The sequence below is a fragment of the Lolium perenne genome, chromosome 7 (assembly GCF_019359855.2).
Source record: "Lolium perenne isolate Kyuss_39 chromosome 7, Kyuss_2.0, whole genome shotgun sequence".
NCBI classification, from domain to species: domain Eukaryota; kingdom Viridiplantae; phylum Streptophyta; class Magnoliopsida; order Poales; family Poaceae; genus Lolium; species Lolium perenne.
In genome coordinates, this window is record NC_067250.2 from 176716117 (window position 1) to 176733118 (window position 17002).

The window sequence follows — 17002 nt, forward strand, 5'->3', positions numbered from 1 at the left end:
GTCACGGTGACTTGGAGCAATAAGACTCAGTCATGCTCGTTATTACAATATAAACATAAAATTTCACTAGAGTTGTATTCAAGATCTCCAGCATGCATCTTGCTAGAAAATGATGTTGCACAAGTTGTCTTCAGCTTCTCCAGCTCCAGGTTGTTCCGCAACAGCTCGTCCTACACAGCCCAGAAACATCGCTTTAGGTCAACCCAAGTAAAATAAGCATCAAGGAACATAGTACACAGCAAACTCTTCTTCACAGCAAGATACACAACGTGAATTAGAGCAGTAAGGTAGATGCATTCTTTATATCAGTTTAGTCGTACACGTAATAACAATGCAGGTACCACTGATAGCTCAACCCACATCTAAGTGACACCTTCAACTAAGCATAAAGTTGTTCTTTACACCAAGTCATAAGCATACTCAATTGCAAGATCCAGAACAACAACCTGATTTCGATGTTCACCTGAAATGGCAAGACAGGCAAGCATATCTGAACGAACTTTAGCATGATATAGTTTAATTACTGACACCCGGTCCAATTCCTCCCTAACATGAGCCTAATTTATTCATCATTCCTTAATACAAACCCAGGTGGAGGTACAGGCTTCATACTTATTTGCTTACTCCCAATCAATTACTCCCAACACCCTCAACAAACTGGTAACGCCTAATTCTAACACGAAATGCGCCGAAATTTCGTGAGAATCCAAACATTTTAACCCACATAAATACAAATCTTTTGACGACAAGCAGGAACATAAGTCTGATGCTTCGCAAGTATTGGAGAGAGAGCGAGAGAAAATGCAGTCTCACCCCGACGGTGGCCGTGTCGAGGTAGGACACGCTGATCTCGAGGGAGACCCCGCTCAAGCCTAGACCGCTCAAGCCTAGCTCGCTCAAGCCTACCCCGCTCAGGCCTACCACGCTAGATCCACAACGTGAATTAGAGCAGTAAGGTAGATGCATTCTTTATAAACTATTCGATGAAGCAATAGCAGACAAAACTTATATAGCAACCCGACTACTGCTTGGTGAACTGGAGCAATATACCCTTATCATGATAATACCCTAAACCGATGGATAAACATTGTCTTGGTGAACTGGAGCATTATTTGAAGGAAGATAGACGCGTTCCTAAAATAAGTATTAGAGGAGCGTATTACAAAAGTGGCATTGTGGCAGGACCAATACTTACACTTATCATATAAAAATACCGATGTAAATCACATTAAACCAAAATGAATGTATTGCTTGTCTGTTCAAGCAACAGTGTTAAATTCATGTGCATGACCACCTTGGACAGTAAAAAATTCAGTACATTTGAGATAAAACATACAATATGATATGCATAATAACCACTTCTTCTGTCGAAGTGGTTATATCATAACAACCACTTTCTCTCTCGAAGTGGTTCAGTACATTTGAGATAAAACATACAATATGATATGCATAATAAGTTAATAACACTTAGGGTAGGAAAACCTAGAAAGGAGTTGAGATGGACAACAAAAGAGAAGGCTTGCCTTACTTTCTAATTAGGTGACATACATATTTGTTTTGCTACAGTTTAAGTCTGTTTTTAGAAAAATGAACACCAAATATTTTCAGATTTTATATAGTAAGCGTCATGAACTTGTGATAGGTACTATCTTTACCATGGGGGACAAAGTATCAATATGTTATGATCAAACTCGGTATGCAGAGCAACATGAGAAATATTGTGCCTCCTTTCCAACATATTATAGTTGATACTGAAGCTCGACTTTTGTTTTTCAGTGATATTGAAGCTCAATTGTAAGAAATAAAATTAACACCCATAAAGTCATTTGCGCAATTTGTAGGGAGGTAATAATACAGAATAAACTACGAAAGCAAACATAAACTCTTAAATAAATTAGTTTTCAGTCATTTATCCTTGCATGAGGGTGATAAACAATAAGAATAAGTTTTCAAAATTTATGTATATTATAACGAGGTGACAACCAACTGTTATGCTGAACTAAGAATGAATCTGGGATATCTGAAAAACATATAAAGAACTAAAATTCGGCAAAGAATAAAATAACTTAGTACTGCTGGCTCACATGCTATTTCTTAAGGAGGTTTACAAAGATTAACTCAAATTATACTACTTTTTTTGCTAACATTCAAAATTAATATTTCTAAACTAGGGTGGGGGTAGGGGATGGCGGCGGCGTTGGTGTAGGGGTGGTGCGGCTCGTCGCAGTATGACGACACTAGAACAAATCCACCCCCAGCAGACAGTAATTCCCAAAATTAGACACAACGCACAGCATGGCATCAATTAAAATCGCATAGCAGTGAGTTGAGATGGAGAGCAACACCGAATCCAGCACTTGGAGAGGTGGGGCATGGGGGGGGGGGGTTAACTTATAGCATCGGTCAGGGACTTCCACTTCTCACCACCGGCCTTGCCAACCTGCGATTCAAAACGAAGCGAATCAGGACGCAGAGCTCGAATCAGAAACCCGTCGCAGGAATTCAAACGAACCAACGAGACGGAGATGCGGGAAACGGCGCTTACCACGGAGACCTGCTTGTTGTTGGGGTTCTTCTCCTTGTACTCCTTCCTGAAGCCCTCCCTGCGGGAACACGTAAACAAACTCCGTCAGAACACGACACACGCACGCCGCCACAGAACCAAAATCAGAACCGAATCGCGAGCAGAGAGGCGGATCTGGGGTGGGGGCTTACATGAAGACGAAGAAGGCGCTCGGGGGCCGCTTGGGCTTGTTGGGGTCCTTCTCGGCCTTGCCCTTCTTCACTGCGAGCCTGCACGGCAGAATCACAAACAGTAGCAGATCGAATTAGAAACCGTCGGGAAACGAGAGAAGCGGACGAGCGAAACCAGGGGAAGGGTAGGGACGGGGTAGGGCTGGGTCTCACCTGTCGCCGCCGGCGCGGGAGGCCACCTTCGCCTTCATCCTCGCAGCGACCTGAAACGCCGCCGGAAACGCACACAGATCAGAACCACGGGAAACCACGGCAGCAGAAATCACGGAGAACGGATCTGGGATTCGGGCGAGCGCAAGGTATCTTGGGATCGGAGCGCGAGCGGGTGCTGGGGGAGGTGGGCGGCGCTGTGTCTCTCTCTCCGGCGAGCTCGTCGTGCGGTGGGTGGGTGGGATGCGAGTTGAGGTGAAGGAGGAAGAGGAACTCCGGGGAGGTGGGCAGGTCGTAGAGGTTCTTGCAGGGGAGGGGATGTTGAGGCGGTTCGGGGGCCGGAGTTGGCCGGGATCTAGACCAGAGAGGAGGGGCGGCGGAAGGGAAATGGCTGGCGGGGCGGCGGAAGGGAATCTAGGTCGGTTTTGTTGGAGTGGTTTGGACTGGTCGTCGCGCGCGTGGCCAAAATCTTTAGGCGCCAATGGGAAAATCCAGCGCAACAATTTCGGTTCATGTTTGGTGCGTTGGATGCATTGGACGGTTGAGATCCAAGTCTGGGGCTGATCCTTGGTAGGTTGTTTCCTGGCTTCTGATTGGCTAGATTTTTTTTGGCCTGCTAATGACGTTTTGACCTAAATTGCCAATGACGTTTTTGCCCAATAACGTCACGATTTTCTAGGGTTTTGCCCCTCCCGAGTGGCCAAGGACGGTCAAAGCTAGGAACGTCATAAAGCTATGGCATTTTGATTTCCAGTCATAAAAAAAACGTCATATTATGGCAGATTTCTTGTAGTGTCGCCTCCGGATTGATGTGTGAGTAGTTCATCCTTGGACTATGGGTCCATAGCAGTAGCTAGATGGTTGTCTTCTCCTCTTGTGCTATCATGTTAGATCTTGTGAGCTGCCTATCATGATCAAGATCATCTATTTGTAATGCTACATGTTGTGTTTGTTGGGATCCGATGAATATGGAATACTATGTCAAGTTGATTATCAATCTATCATATATGTGTTGTTTATGTTCTTGCATGCTCTCCGTTGCTAGTAGAGGCTCTGGCCAAGTTGATACTTGTAACTCCAAGAGGGAGTATTTATGCTCGATAGTGGGTTCATGCCTCCATTGAATCTGGGACAGTGACAGAAAGTTCTAAGGTTGTGGATGTGCTGTTGCCACTAGGGATAAAACATCAATGCTTTGTCTAAGGATATTTGTGTTGATTACATTACGCACCATACTTAATGCAATTGTCTGTTGTTTGCAACTTAATACTGGAAGGGGTGCGGATGCTAACCCGAAGGTGGACTTTTTAGGCATAGATGCATGCTGGATAGCGGTCTATGTACTTTGTCGTAATACCCTGATTAAATCTCATAGTAGTCATCGTGATACGTATATGCATTGTTATGCCCTCTCTATTTGTCAATTGCCCAACTGTAATTTGTTCACCCAACATGCTATTTCTTATTGGAGAGACACCACTAGTGAACTCTGGACCCCGGTCCATTCTCTTACATCTGAATACAATCTACTGCAAAGATTGTTCTCTACTGTTCTTTGCAAACAAACATCATCTTCCACACTATACATTTAATCCTTTGTTTACACCAAGCCGGTGAGATTGACAACCTCACTGTTACGTTGGGGCAAAGTATTTTGATTGTGTTGTGCAGGTTCCATGTTGGCGCCGGAATCCCTGGTGTTGCGCCGCACTACACTCCTCCGCCAACAACCTTCACGTGGTCCTTGACTCCTACTGGTTCAATAACCTTGGTTTCTTACTGAGGGAAAACTTGCTGATGTACGCATCACACCTTCCTCGTGGGGTTTCCAACGGACGTGTGCTTCACGCGTATCACAGTACCGCTCTGGAAGATTGCACTGAAAAGTCCCACAGAGAGCCTTACGACACCTCTACGCTACCTTGAGTGATAGTACCGCTTGAGAGCGGTAGTACCGCCTTGGTACCGCTTAGGTACCGTAACGCAAGTTACGGCACTACCGCGTTGGTACCGCTATGGTGTCACGAGTCCAGAGCTCACAGAGGTCATTGCGGTACATCAAGCGGTTCTACCGCTGTGAGTCCACGTGGCTAAATCTGTGGGGGATTTCAAATCCAGAGCGGTACTACCGTTTGCCAAAACGGTAGTACCGGTTGAGGGGAAACTGCACATAACGGTTGGATTTGGAGGGACCTATATAAAGGCCTCTTCTTCCCCATCTTGTTTTTTTAGCTCTTCTCTCTCTCCCCCATTGTTGCTGAGCTCAAACCTTGAGGATCTCTCCATCCATCCAACCAATTTTTCCCAAACTTTGTGGAGTGGTGGAGGAGGCCCTGATCTATAGTTCTACCAAGAGAGATTTTACCAATGCTTGCTAGTCCTTAGTGGATCTTGGTGTTTGGGTTCCTATGGTGGGATCTTGAAGGAAGTGCTCCTATGGAGGCTAGCTTGGAGTTGTGCTAGCCCCATAGGGTGTTGGGAGCCTCCTAGTGTTGTGGAGCTCGCTCCAACCTTGTGAAGGAACCACCGCCTCAACCGGTGCCTTAGTGGAGAAGGGGGAGCCCCTTTGTGGAGCTCTCTCGAGGAAGAAGGTGAGGCCTTCCTTTGTGGTGTGGCCGCCTAGCCTATTGTGTGAGGCTAGCACCTTCTCAACGCAGATGTACTCCCTTTTGTGGGAGGAACTGCGGGAAACAAACCTCGCCTCATCTCCGCACCCTCCGGTTGTCCCACTCCTCAACTTTATTATCTTGCTTGGTTTCTTTGCTTGTTGCACTAGCCTAGGATCATACTAGGATCACCTCGAACATCAAAGCTATCATCTTTACTTCCGCGTTGCACTAAAATTGAAAAAGGATAAAAATTGCGTAGCGCCCATTCACCCCCTCCCCCTCTTGTTCGCTACGGTCCATTCATTAGCGAAAGTCAATTAGAGACAATATTGTATACAAATCAAACATTTAATACAAATAAACAGAATATTCGCTATGTTAAATAGAGGTCGATCGAACAATACATATATTAAATAAAAGCATGCTTTATCCAACTATGTGGCAAAAAGGGTGCAATCATGTCCACTTTGAACAAGAATTAACATTGAGGAAATCACTTGTACGGCAAACAAAAACGGAAGCTAGAAAGATACAGAACACAGTAACAAATATCAAACCAAAATAACAGAGGAATATATGCAATTTTACTATTGGTGATATTGCCTGTCGATTAATTAGTCGGGTGACACTTTTAAAACAAATAAGGATTGCGTGAAGCTTTATTAGCAAATATCTGTTTCTTATATTCAAAATCTAGAAATTACCTGCTTCCACGATTCAACATGTGATCTGTAAAATCAACAGCACAAATGATTAAATTCTAGAAATCTTACCAGATCAATAACAACAAAATCCAATAGTCATACTTGTAATGAGTAGTACTAAAAATAGGTTTGCATAGACCAAAAAATATTTATAAATCACTAATCGGGCATCTAACAAAAATATCACAATTTTTTAAGATTTTGTGTTCTTCCAAAGCTTTGAGTATAAGTAAGGGCGGGAACAGTAAGATTCTCACTTGGTCTGTTTTCCATAGGCTGATTAAATCTTCGATAAATATTGGCAAAGTACGAGATGTAAATAAACCATAGGTTGAAATTTAAAAGAAAAAGATTTCACTGGTCTAGCACATTATCCATAAAGGATGTCTAAAATAAATAATGGGACACCAAACCAATTGTTTATTTTTAATATTTTTTCCTTTTGCATCTGTTGCGCAAGTACCATGTCTCAAAAAATAATAAAGCCCTGGCATCTATTTTCCAAGGCACCACAGCTCAAAATAATTAAGACTCATTTGTTGTAGGTATCATACTGAAGTCCTGAAAAGGTTGGGATCAAGAACTTAATTAGCTTGAGATAAAATAAACAACATCAACAATATTTTTCATGGAGATTACCATATGGCATACCCATTAGTACAAAATGGACAATAGATTAACATCGACATTAGATATTGCACATAAATTACACTATAGAGCACCGAGATGGTGGATCGGAGACCATGGAGAGAGTAAAGGCATTCATAGGAATACAATTGGAAGCCCACTGAATCTAGTGAACGCAAAATAATGACCTCTTACTCTTAGATGCATCTTATAATGACCATGATCTATAATGCATTTTTGTATGATCACTCCTAAAAAAAACACAAATAAGTTAGGTCCAACAATAAAGGGATAAGTTTAAAACAACCAGGACACGTATGAACACAATGCCTTGTAACAAAATATTTCTAGAACAACACATTTTTTTTGACCCCCTCGCGTCGCTCCTCACGCGGCGCCAGGGGGAAACCCTAGCCCCCAACCCCGCGCCCTCCCTCCGTGTCCTTCCGCCGCCACTGCCGCCGGCCTCTGCCGCGGCGGCGGCGGGCCTCGCCGCCGAAGGTGGTGAGGGGGTCTCTCTCTCGCGCGGCGCTGGTGGCTGGCTCTGTCGGGTGAGGCGGCGGCGGGCCGACTGGCGCGTGGAGGCCGGGGCGGCGGCCCCGGACGAGCCGACGGCGCTTCGGCGGCGGGAGCTCGGGTGGTGGCCGCGGTGATGTGCTGCGGCGCATCCCCGTGGATGGTGGCCGGCATCTTCGGCCACGGGGGTGGCGTCGCTGCTGGCCGGCCCAGGGAGCCTCCATCGTGGCGGATCTGGAGCTCCAAGCTCCAATCCCTGCGTCTGGCCAGGCCGGCGGTGCGGCGGCTGCGGCGTCGTCGGTTGGAGAGGTGGTGGCTTGGGCGGTTGTGCTTCTGGCCCAGATCGATCCATCTTGGATCTGTTGGTGCTTGGCAGCGGCAGGGAGGCGGTGTTGTGGCGCTCTTGGTTGCGGATGTGCGGTTGCAGGTCGTCGTCTAGCAGGTTGCTCGGGTGGTTCGAGGCGAAGGATCCTAGGAGAAATCCTTGTCCCGGGCTTTGGTCCGGACTGGCGACGGCGACACCTGTGGGTGCCGTTGACTTTCTTGGAAGCGTCGTTCAGGACTCCTCTCGTCACCACGGAGTTCTGCCTCCGGAGGGAAACCTCAGATCCTTGGGATCGGACGATGGAGGCGCTTCTGCGTCTCTCTCCCTGTTGAGGGCATTGTCTCGGAGTGGGCTTCGTCCTGGGGACTCGAGGATGGATGGTTGATGAGTTGCCTTGCTGGGGGCGCTACGGGTAGTTTGGCAACGATGAGGCGTCAAGCAGAGTTTGGGTCGCGGCTTGGGCTTCGATAGTCGGTTACCGGCGTGTCCGACGGGTCTTCTCGTGCTTCGTTGTGGAGCTGTGGAGTCGGAGCTGCGGTGGAGGGTGCCCCTGCGGCAACGATGACCAGCAACCGGTTGTGTGGAGGATGATTCGGTCGGCGCAAGCCCAGCATAGTTCTCTTGTGATGCTCGACGGCCAAGTCGGAGCTGTCTCTCGTGGGCATGTGTGGCCGACTGTTGGCATTTGGCCAGGTCGGTCGGGGGTTTGTGCCCAATATTGTCATCTCCCATGACGATTTTGGTGCATTTGTATCGGTTTTTGGCCGGTTTTCCCGTTAATAAATCGGCCGCCTTCTTCTTTATCAATGAAAATGGCAAGTCTTGCCTTGTTTCAAAAAAAATATATTTCTAGAACATGAAGGCAACCTATTGGAAGTCCTTGCGGATGATATCAGAGCAGTGCCACATGCAACAAATGGGGACATCAGAGCTCTTGGGCACGGTAACCATATCTTGTTATCCAGCAATAATAAAACGTCAGTAAAATAGCTCTTAAATTTACCACGTGGGGTAGCACAAAAATTCAGTAGAAATTAGAAATTATGTAACGTGTTATCGGAAGTCCTTCCAGATGACACACGAAGAAAAAAAGATAACATATTCAAAGGAGGATTTTGGTTCTCTCAGATTCAAGAACTTCTTCATCACTTGAACTGCAGGTTGGAGCTTCATTGCCAACTGATAACATAATAAATTCTTCTGTGACGGATAACGGATTAGTCGCCCGCAAAATTTTGGTTCTCACTTTAATTTTCCATCAGTATTGTATACCTGGATCATCGCATAAGTAGTGATCTGTTGTAATACAAGCAATATCAATGACCAAATAAACACAATATCTTTACTTCGACCGACGTGACATGTTTGTAACATAACTAACTAATGACATGAATCGAGCTAATAAGTTTCCATAAAAAATCTAATAAACGTAAGGCCTCATGCCAAGTAGCCTATGCCCATCAATCATACAGATAGTCATGTCTTCTCCGAGTGATGCTGGAAATGACATATGCTTATGCATCTACAAACAATATCCAATTGGGTTCTTTTGTGGTACCCTCAAATAAATAACAGCCATTAATTTTCGTTCATCTGATGGCTCAAATACTTCCATACCACAGTCCAAAAGTTGAGAGGTATGTTACATATACCTGAGCAAATTTTCGCATATAGATAAAAAAGAAGAAGATGGGCCTGGCCCAATAGACGGATCTAGCCCAGTAGACTGGTCCAGTCCCCATGTTCTTCCGAACACAGGGTGGAGATTGCTCGTTCTTCCGTGACTTTGCTGCGAGACGTTCCGCCGCCGTTCTCTCCATTCCCCAACTCCGGCACCACCGCCCCAGATGGAGAGGAAGACGACGGTGTGCAGCGACTCCTCGGCCAGCTTCCTCACAATCGCCATGGAGGATCTCTGCCTCCCCGTCCCCACCCCCGACTCCATCGTCTGCGCCAACTGTCGGAGTCCTGGTAGTCCTCGCCATGGACGAGGCCGACTGCTGATGCGCCATGTCCTTGACGAACCTGGCGCTAGTGACACCCTCCCGCACGGCCTGCATCACCCGTGCGCCCATGTACCCCGTCCACCGTCCGTTGTCCCCGTCCCATTACTGTTCCGGCGGCGGCGTTGGCCCCATGTGGATCCAAGATCGATGGCGTCGTCCTCTTCGCTCGCCAAGGCCAAGCCCACCAGGCAGTTCCGTGAACGCTGCCTGGCTATCATCGCGGCGCGCCGCTCATGTCGTCTTGGCGGTGGCTATCGTCCCGACGCGTGTTTGGGTGGTCGCCGGCGCCTCCATGTTCTTGTCTGCGTGCTGCTCCATGCAAGTGACTTTGTGGTGCCAGTTTTCCATTAGCACATAAAGCATATGTTGGTGCAGCCCGAGGCTGGGCTGCACCCTCTCTCTCTCTCTTCGACCTCTGCTCTCGCACGAACAAGGACAGGAGGTGGAAGACGACGTCGGCAGTAGAGAGTAGAGACACAGGGAGTTTTGCCGGCCGGCGCACGGAGCGCCGCCGTGGGCGCACCAACGCCGGAATCCTTCTCTTTTCAGCTGGCTCGTCCCAGTTCAGCACCGATCAGTATACAAAGAGGTTTTTATAGCTAGCTAGGGGCAGCCGCTGAAGCACGAATCCACACCCTCCACGCTGCCGCTCTGATCCGTATACTCCGGCCGGCATGGACGCACGACGCGCACATACGCGTATGACACGGCTGCTCCAACAGCCCCAAACGGCCTGTCTCCAACGGCCCCTACTGCATCCTATGTACAGAAAACTACACAAGTACAGACTCACGCACACACATGAGACATACACGTGGTTTATTTCTAACAATCCCCCCCTAAACCACGGCCTCGCCGCCATCCTGATGCACAGGGCATTGGCTCCTTGTCGACTGTCGGGGAACGACCCTTCTTCATCTCCTGCGACACACACCACAGCTTCTTCTCCGACAACGGCGACGCACGCCCGACTCCACCACCGAGCTCCTCGGCGACGCACGCCGAGCTCCTCGTTGAAGCCACGCCCTGCACGCCCCGGCTCACTGACATGATCGACGCGGCCGCCCTGCGCTCCGCTGGACGCGTTGATCCGCACGCCCTCGGCTCACGCACATGCCGCGCCCTGACGCAAGCAACATGGCCGCTCGAGCTGCCTCACCCGCCGCACGAACGGCTTCTCCTCCACGCCGCCGAGCCACGCCGCGCCACCGTAGCCTCTGCGCCACCACGCAGGTCCGCCGCGGCCACCGCGCTCCCGCACGCACGGCATGGCCATGCTCCATGGCCGTTGTGCTGCGCCGCTGCGGCCTCAGCCGTAGCACAACACCTCCATGCCGCCACGCAGCCGCGGCCACCATGCAGTGCCTCCGGGGCTTCCACGCTCGCCGCAGGTACGACGTCACAGCGCGCCGCCTCCGCGTCCACCGCGTTCCTCGCGGACTTACCGCGAGCCACGGCCCGGAACTTGAGGCTCTGATACCACTTGTTGGTGCAGCCCAAGGCTGCACCCTCTCTCTCTCTCTTCGACCTCTGCTCTCGCACGAACAAGGACAGGAGGTGGAAGACGACGACGGCAGTAGAGAGTAGAGACACAGGGAGTTTTGTCGGCCGGCGCACGGAGCGCCGCCGTGGGCGCACCAACGCCCGAATCCTTCTCTTTTCAGCTGGCTCGTCCCAGTTCAGCACCGAGCAGTATACAAAGAGGTTTTTATAGCTAGCTAGGGGCAGCCGCTGAAGCACGAATCCACACCCTCCACGCTGCCGCTCTGATCCGTATACTCCGGCCGGCATGGACGCACGACGCGCACATACGCGTATGACACGGCTGCTCCAACAGCCCCAAACGGCCTGTCTCCAACGGCCCCTACTGCATCCTACGTACAGAAAACTACACAAGTACAGACTCACGCACACACATGAGACATACACGTGGTTTATTTCTAACAGCATACACATCAACAGCTTGTCAATGTGGATCCGAATGGCCTAATTGCACTAGTTCTAGAGTTCCAGGCCTCCCAAAGTTTCATATAGGTTCTATCTGTTGGGTTACTTGACAATTTGAGATCAAGGACAACATAGGATTAGGCAGCAAGTTAGACTCACACTTTGCTCCCAAAACAGTTGATTAGGTTTTTGAGAAATGAATTCAGATTGCATATTATGCAAGTACTAGTAATCTTGCACGCGCAATGTGCGCGTCACTAATATAAATTCTGCAAAAGCAAATTATATGCCCATTAGTAAAAATATATCAAATTAACCATCAATGTCTTTGTGAATCTGATGCCTTCTGGTGGCACTTGAACAAAGATGATTTGCACCTTCTTTATTATACAAGTTTCATGTATCATCTTATATCAAAACAAACAATAAGTTATGATGATGAACAACTATGATATGCTCTTATAACTTCAAATCTTACACGTAAACCCACGTACTATAGACAGGTAATCACTTTCACATGAACATAATCTCGTTCTCTTGGTGACATGACAGAATCTAAATGTCCATCCAGAGATAGTCAAAACATGAAGCAAATAATCAGTTTCACAATACCAGCTGTAAAAGAAATAGTCTCATAGGAAGATGCATAAATGGAGCAAATAATCAGTCTCACAATAAGATACAACATGTTTCAAGTTGCTAAGTATTTGTTTTGATGCATTTTGGTTCCACAAAGCTAACAAAAAGGCTGAAATAAACCCAAATGAGAAAAATGGCAGTTATATTGTGTGCAAAGTGGGAAATACCAAAATCCCAAAATCCAGAATGAAGAATACACGCCCAAAAAAAAAATCTGTCTGGTATAATCTGCAATAAAATGTATAGTCCAACTACCAGCGAAATGATCTTACCTTTTTTGCTTGTACATTGCATTTGATACTCAAACCTTTCATTATTCATTCTTCTTTAAGTTATAACCTGCATCAAGGAAGGGGCATGACTTAATGTGAAATGGATGAGCGGAAAGAGCTATTGACTTAAAGAGATGCAGGTGCAGCTGCTATAAAACATATGAGAGTCAACAGCGGTAAATAATTATAACCTTCCATGGCCAAGAGGCTGAGCGAGAGGGTGGGGAGAAGGATGGGGTGGTGGCGGACGAGGATGTGTCGAGGATATGGGCGCAGATGCGCACCTGGTACTGTGTGTGGCCAGTGATAGGGCTTTAGCTGAATCCCACTAGCCTTGACAACTTCTTGGTTTGCCGATCCACAGGCACCACACCATCTAGATCTGCCCCTGTATTTCCTGCTTTGAGATAAGATAATTATGCTACTGTGAGCTCTTGTTGGGGCCTGTCCTTGTTTATGATAGATTGGGAATCACATAGTGCTTCAGTGTATAGAGTAGCTGTTTTTTTTTCCGTAATCATTTCAGTATGAGATTATGGGATGATCTACCAGTGCTCCGAAAAGAATCATTTCAGGTTACAGTCTTGTATGTATACATATCGAGTTCTCTGTAGTTGCAGCATGTCCACACTTAAGTAGTCATGTTACTTTATATGAGTCTCAATTTTCTGATAACCGTTTTACCCTACACACATTTCAGCCTTGGAAGAACTTCTATTGTTGCAATGGAGGCCAAAATTTTCCAGTTTCTCAATCTTGTTGGAGTCGGCTTTAAAGCAAGAACAGAACGCAAAGTCTGTGAGCAATTTCTGAAAGTAGGCTACAACCAGGAGGTGCAGTTCGCCGCCCAACCTCCCTTACGCTTCTTCTGTTTAACACCCAACATAATATGCTGCACCGGTATTGACAATCATAGGGGCATAGGGCGCACCATCTTGCAGTTCAAGAGGCTCTTAATATGAATGAATCTGAAATGCATGGTCGTCAGATCAAGGTTAGAATTATTCAGCAGACTTTCATTGAACCTCAAGTTTCCAGTACCTCTTTTGAACAATGTCTTGCTCTTGAATTAACTCAACCTTCACTCTGCTCAACAGGTTTCAGCAAAGAGTACCAATGTCCCTCGGATGAAGCAGCATCCACCACGTGGAGCATTTAATCCATACCATGGATACCCTTATAGATCATATGGGTTACCGTATTTTCCACCTTACGGTGGTTATGGGTGAGTTTTGCAGCCTTTGTACAACGTAGATGTCCAATTGTATGTTCCTTTGTAACTCTCATCATCTTTGTGCCCTTTCAGGAGAGTTTCCAGATTCCGTCGGCCAACCCGCTAGAGGCCGTACTACTGAAGTATGACGTTTCATGAATAGCTATACCAACCATAGTCGATGTGCGGAATAATTAGTCTACATGCCGTTTAGATAAACTTATGTGCATCCATGGCCAACTTAGCTTCTTCAGTGGTAATTGAATGCAATCTGGCAGCTAAGTTAGTTATGTTGCTTGATTCAAAATACTCTTTATCCTACTTTTTTAATTGTTCAATTTATCATTCTGGTTTTAACCGAGCGTAAGATCACCTAATGCGAAGTTCTGAACCAAACTGATGCGAAGTTATGACCAACTGGAAAAGTATGGAGTTTTTTACCAACCGGAATTTTATCGGCATTACTTTTTCTGCTCGGAGAAGGCTTCTCTCAAGTAGATAAAGGACATCTTTGAGTTTCAAGATTTTGTACCATACCAAAACAGGAAAATATAGTATGGTATTCAAGAAAAAAGGGGAGAGCTAAGAGATATGAGCGTTTTTATTTCTTTCTCGTACACTGATTGCTAGAAAGCACAAGACAGTACCGATCTGCACTGTTAAATTCCGAAAAAAACAGAAACAAGATTTATGCTAGCATTTCTCTAGAAACAATGCATGGTGACTGGAGAAAGTAGTTTTAGGAGCTGGAACTAAGCATCGCGCTACTGGAACTTCAAGTACTATTGGCAAGTGAGGACATGCAGATCCACATCAGTAGCAGAATGGTAAAGATCCAAACATCATCTAAGCACTGGGCTTCTGGAAAATCAAACGGAGCTCTTCATTAGGTAAAAGTAAAACTAGCATTTACAGCAACCAGGATCACAAAACAATGAGAAACCATAGACAGCACCGCAAAGGTACTAGGAAAAAACTAGTCATACTCAGATACAAGAACTCAACCGACGGACACTAGACCATCGGTTACAAATAGGTCAGATATCTGTCTCCCTTATACACCAGAAGAACATACAACTTGTTATTCAGTTTTTTTCAGCTAGTTACCGGTTCCTTCGGGTCCTTACACGAGTCAGCAAAACCCTCTGAGTAGAGATGGTACCAAGCTGAGTACTATTCCTTCTAGTCCCACCAACATGAGCGGAAAGATGATGATTTCTATTAGTAAGAACTTGTGGGCTCGCATAGTGTTGGGGGGATGACCCCCGGTATGCCAAAGGCATGCCAAACCGGATGGTTTGGGTCATCAAAGTACCGGTTTAAAGATTGTTCCGGATAACGAAGGTTGATTCAGAGAATCGTACCGGTATCCCAGGAAGGGGGATACCGGAACTAGCTAAGAACGTACCGGAATACCGGACCAGGCTACACTGTAGCACATCGGCAAGACCGGTCAAAGATGCTCTCCAGAGCTAGAAGACAAAGATGAGCGAAACATTTCAGCTTTAATCGAAGCCATGACGCCAAAGGCGAAGCATGTCGTAAAAGGTGTCGTAGGATGTCACAGCTCTTGATTAAAGGCATACCGGCATCACCGATAGCTAAATTAGCTTTGTAAAGTAGTTTGTCTAGTCAAAGATCCCATTAGGGTTTCTTAGGGTTTCTTCCCCTGTAAGCCACCCTCTCCCCTATATAAGGAGAGGGGGCACAGCCCTTCGCGGGCACGTTACGACCTAATAGCTTTCTTGTACACAGAAACTTGTAAGCACTTGTGATGAAGAAATAGAGAGATCTTGTGCTGTCTTTGTTCTTGAGTTCATCATCTTCTACCTTCGGCCAAGGCCAAGTTCTTGAGGAATCCATCCGGAAACCTCTCCATCTATACCAAAAACCCTCCCCCGAATCCTCTAGCGTCCATTCGGCCCCAAGATAAGCCATCCCATGGCATCTGTCTGTTCACCACGACGACAGTTGGCGCCCACCGTGGGGCCAGCAGCGGCGCTTGCTGGAGTTCATATTCGGGCGGGCCTCCTCACCGTCGGCGGCGAGCGTGTCGTCACCGCGCTCGTCAATCGCATCCGCGACATGCGCTTCATCAACAACAACACGGGCTGCTTCTCCAACGGAGGTAAGTTCCCCAAGAACGGCCGCGTCATCGAGTTCGGCAGCATCCTCGTCTACTATGGCACCGTCCCTGAGCGCCAGTGCCCCTCGCCGGTGCTGGTGGCTCCGGATCCGCCAAGACCTGCGCTTCGCTGCGACCGCGTCGCCGGCAGCGTCGAGGTGCTGGTCGTTGGCGCGGGCGACGCCGGCAAGGGAGCTGCGGCGGAAGGCGCGGAACAAACGAAGTCCACGCGCACAGCCAAGCCGCCAAACGAGAGCAACCAGGAAGCTGCAGGTGCATCCGCAGCGCCACCGGAAACTCCTCTCCAAGCGGCCATGAGCGTGCTGGCTACGCCCATCGCGCAGAACATCGACCCGGCAGCGGCTCAGGAGGAGCTGGAGGCGCAACGCCAGAAGCTGCTCGCGAACGGCGCCGACATCGTCCTGGCGCAGCGCGAGCTGAACCTAACCGTACGTGAGTATAACGTTGCCCATGACTTTGCTTCTGTTAGCGCTCAGGCTGCAAGGATACCGGAAAACCGGCTTAGAGCTCGCAACTTAGATCAGGATCTGCGTAAGGAGATTCTTGCCGGAAAAAGTACATCTGCATCATTGAGCATGATAGAGAGACCTAAGTATAGCAGTCCGGATAAAACCATAAGAGTTGCTAAGGCTGCAGTAGAACTATGTGATTCACTTTCCGGGGATGCTTTAGCAAAACAGCAAGAGCGTGTCAGGGAATTGCTTGATACGATTGAGCAGCAAAATGTCGAGCAGCTTGCAAAGTTGAACAAGGCTGCGGCATCAAAATCTGTGCATTCAACAAAGAATGCCGGAAGCAAGTCCCATGGGCAGGCATCCTCCCCCCATCCGGATAAGAGAAAAGGAAAAGAGGTGAATGCGCAGCAGATGACTGTGTATGATCCGGTGCTAGCCGGAAAACAACAAGCCGGGCGGCACGAGGCCGGTAGAAAAAGCCAAGGGGCAGATCGTGGCTACGACAGATACGGCTATGCCAGAGATGAGTATGCCGGTAGAGGTGAAACCGGGCAAAATTATCGTGCACCAAGAGCTACTTGTGCAGAGGAGGAAATGCCTCCGCCAAGGTACCGGCAGGCAAGGGCCGCGGTACCGGAA

The 17002-nt window shown here is 47.7% G+C and overlaps 1 protein-coding gene and 1 long non-coding RNA gene across 2 annotated transcripts; one reads left to right on the forward strand and one right to left on the reverse strand.

The window, feature by feature from the left end:
• Positions 1–2293: 2293 nt before the first annotated feature.
• On the reverse strand, positions 2294–2967 carry LOC127312543 (HMG1/2-like protein). The gene is made up of 4 exons (XM_051343072.2): positions 2908–2967; positions 2716–2793; positions 2546–2603; positions 2294–2440 (listed from the first exon to the last, which is right to left on the reverse strand). The coding sequence occupies exons 1-4, from the start codon at positions 2943–2945 to the stop codon at positions 2387–2389; spliced, it is 228 nt and encodes a 75-aa protein (XP_051199032.1). The 5' UTR covers positions 2946–2967; the 3' UTR covers positions 2294–2386.
• An 8675-nt stretch (positions 2968–11642) lies between these two features.
• On the forward strand, positions 11643–14107 carry LOC139833196 (uncharacterized). The gene is made up of 3 exons (XR_011748514.1): positions 11643–13382; positions 13491–13543; positions 13647–14107. It is a non-coding gene; the product is annotated as an uncharacterized lncRNA (long non-coding RNA).
• Positions 14108–17002: the final 2895 nt, after the last annotated feature.